This window comes from Trichechus manatus, unplaced genomic scaffold (assembly GCF_000243295.1).
Source record: "Trichechus manatus latirostris isolate Lorelei unplaced genomic scaffold, TriManLat1.0 scaffold00299, whole genome shotgun sequence".
Taxonomy (NCBI): domain Eukaryota; kingdom Metazoa; phylum Chordata; class Mammalia; order Sirenia; family Trichechidae; genus Trichechus; species Trichechus manatus.
Genome location: NW_004444235.1, coordinates 844,383 through 846,708, shown reverse-complemented (window position 1 = coordinate 846,708; position 2,326 = coordinate 844,383). Strand labels below are relative to the sequence as shown.

Genomic DNA, 2,326 nt, shown 5'->3' with positions numbered 1-2,326 from the left:
TATAGAGCAAACGTTTATAATAAAGGGAAGGAAGCAAATACTTGATTTTTACAAACAATATGTTAAGTTACTTGAGTTTCCATATCCATTTGCTGAAGATTTCTGTAACAGATAATTCTGCCACCAAGATATTAAGGTCATTTTTAATAAGCCTTTAAACTATTCCTTTTGTCTCCTTATTCTGTAGGGGAAAAAAATGATGCTTTTTGAGAAGGATGGCTAAAAAGTCAAATTGCAGTAGAATGTAAAGTTAATCATCATTAAGTATTGTTTTAATCCCTTCACGAAGGAATGCCTTCCGGTCTTTAATATGGTCAGTAGTAATCTGTGTGATCTCTAGGACATACTAAGTGTTTTTCAGAAATCATTAGATTCCCACGGAGATTTTAGAAGGGATTCGAGACATTTATAAATAAATAAATGAAGCTGATCACATACTTTTATTTTTATAATGTACATTTACTTTTGAACAAATTTCTATAAATCAGTATTTTAAAGATTGGATTTATTATGAATATGCGTATATGATTAAGTACTGCTAAGTTATGTTTACTTCTGTTTATTCAGATTGGAAAGTTCTTTGAACTTATAAAGGTAATAATTGATTATTTTGACCTACCTTGGCTTCTTGATTCATGTGAGTACATGTACCAAGAACTATTTCATCTCTTTTATCTTGTATAGGGAAAGTATTGGTATAAAATATTGGATGTCCTACATATTTAAAAATCTTCAGAAAAAAAATCCTGATTACTTATAGTATAGGTTAAAGATGTAAGAACGATTTATCATTTTTTAAACTTTTTTTAAGGTGATGGATGTGGATACACCCTACTAGGCCCGGAAAGTGGAACCCTTACATCTATAAACTACCCGCACACCTATCCCAACAGCACTGTTTGCGAATGGGAGATCCGCGTAAAGGTGGGAGAGAGAGTGCGCATCAAATTCGGTGACTTTGACATTGAAGATTCTGATTCTTGTCACTTTAATTACTTAAGAATTTATAATGGAATTGGAGTCAGCAGAACTGAAATAGGTAGGAAACCTCTTTTTTTATAAATGCACGTGTAATACATCATTGCCCTGAATTTTAAAACTAAAGCAATTTTTGATACTTAACATTTAATAACTATGCCATATAAAGTGATACGTGTAAAATTATTGAAAACGTGGAAATCTCAAAGTTGACTCTTAGGAGGAGAATATTCTTGTCCGTTTATTTTGTTTACTTTTCAAATCAACCTGTTTTGTTGGTACCTTTGCACAAGATGCCATAGTACTACTGAACTTCTAAGAAGGAAGTTAAGTATCTTATTTTTTGTACTTTGCTTATTGTATTTCAGTTGAAGAATACAAGAATAATTTATGTTTGGGAGGCAGTATAGCATGGTAAGTAAGAGCGTAGGCTCTGGATCCATACTGCCTCAGACTGAATCCCAACTCTCTACTGTTAGCTTGCTGTGTGACCTTAGGCAGGTTATCAAGTTTTCTGTTTCATCATTTGTAAAATAGGGAATGAACTGGTACACGTAAAATGCGTAGAATGGTACTGACACATGATATGTGTAATTGTTAACTGCTATTGTGGTTACTCTTTGCTAAGAGCCTGTTGTTAGTTGCCGTCGATTTGCCTCCGATTCATGGAGACCCTGTGTACAACAGAACAAAATGTGACCTGGTCCTGTACCATCTTCTTGGTCGTATACTCGAGTCCATTGTTGCTACCACTGTGTATTTTGAGTGCCTTCCAACCTAGGGGGTTCATCTTCCAGCCCCATATCAGATAATATTCTGTTGTGATTTTCACTGGCTAATTTTTACAAGTAAGCTACCAGGCCTTTCTTCCTAGTCTTAGTCTGGAAAGTCCGCTGACCCTGCTAGCATTTGAAATACCAGTGGCACAGCTTCCAATATCATAGCAATGTGAAAGTCACCACAGTACAACAAACTGACAGAGAGGTGGTGGTTATTAAGAGCCGTGGTTTCCACTTGTGGCTGTGTATTAGAGTTACCTAGGAAGAGTATTAAAAAACACCATACGTGGTTCCCATCCTGGACCTCTTGAATCAAGCTTAATTGGGTATAACCCAGGCCTCATTATTTAAAGCTTCCCAGAAGAATCTGCAGTGCAGCCTAGGTTGGGAACCCCTGGTTCAGAAATCAGCACCTTTCTCTCAAACGAGAAAGATGGAAACTTAAGGGGTAAAAAGGCTATTTTGGTGCTCTGACATCATAGAATTAAGAACTCTGGAATCCTCTCAGAATTTGTTTGGAAACATTTATTGGCACTGATGTACACAGTGTCTTTCAGAACTATAATCAG

The 2,326-nt window shown here is 35.8% G+C and overlaps 1 protein-coding gene across 1 annotated transcript in view; it reads left to right on the top strand.

The window, feature by feature from the left end:
• The window catches only part of DCBLD2 (discoidin, CUB and LCCL domain containing 2), a 109,369-nt gene that overhangs the window by 21,805 nt on the left and 85,238 nt on the right, over positions 1 to 2,326 (top strand). The window contains exon 3 of the mRNA XM_023725338.1: positions 812 to 1,059. Coding sequence (XP_023581106.1) covers positions 812 to 1,059 — 248 coding nt within the window. The remainder of the gene's footprint in view (positions 1 to 811; positions 1,060 to 2,326) is intronic.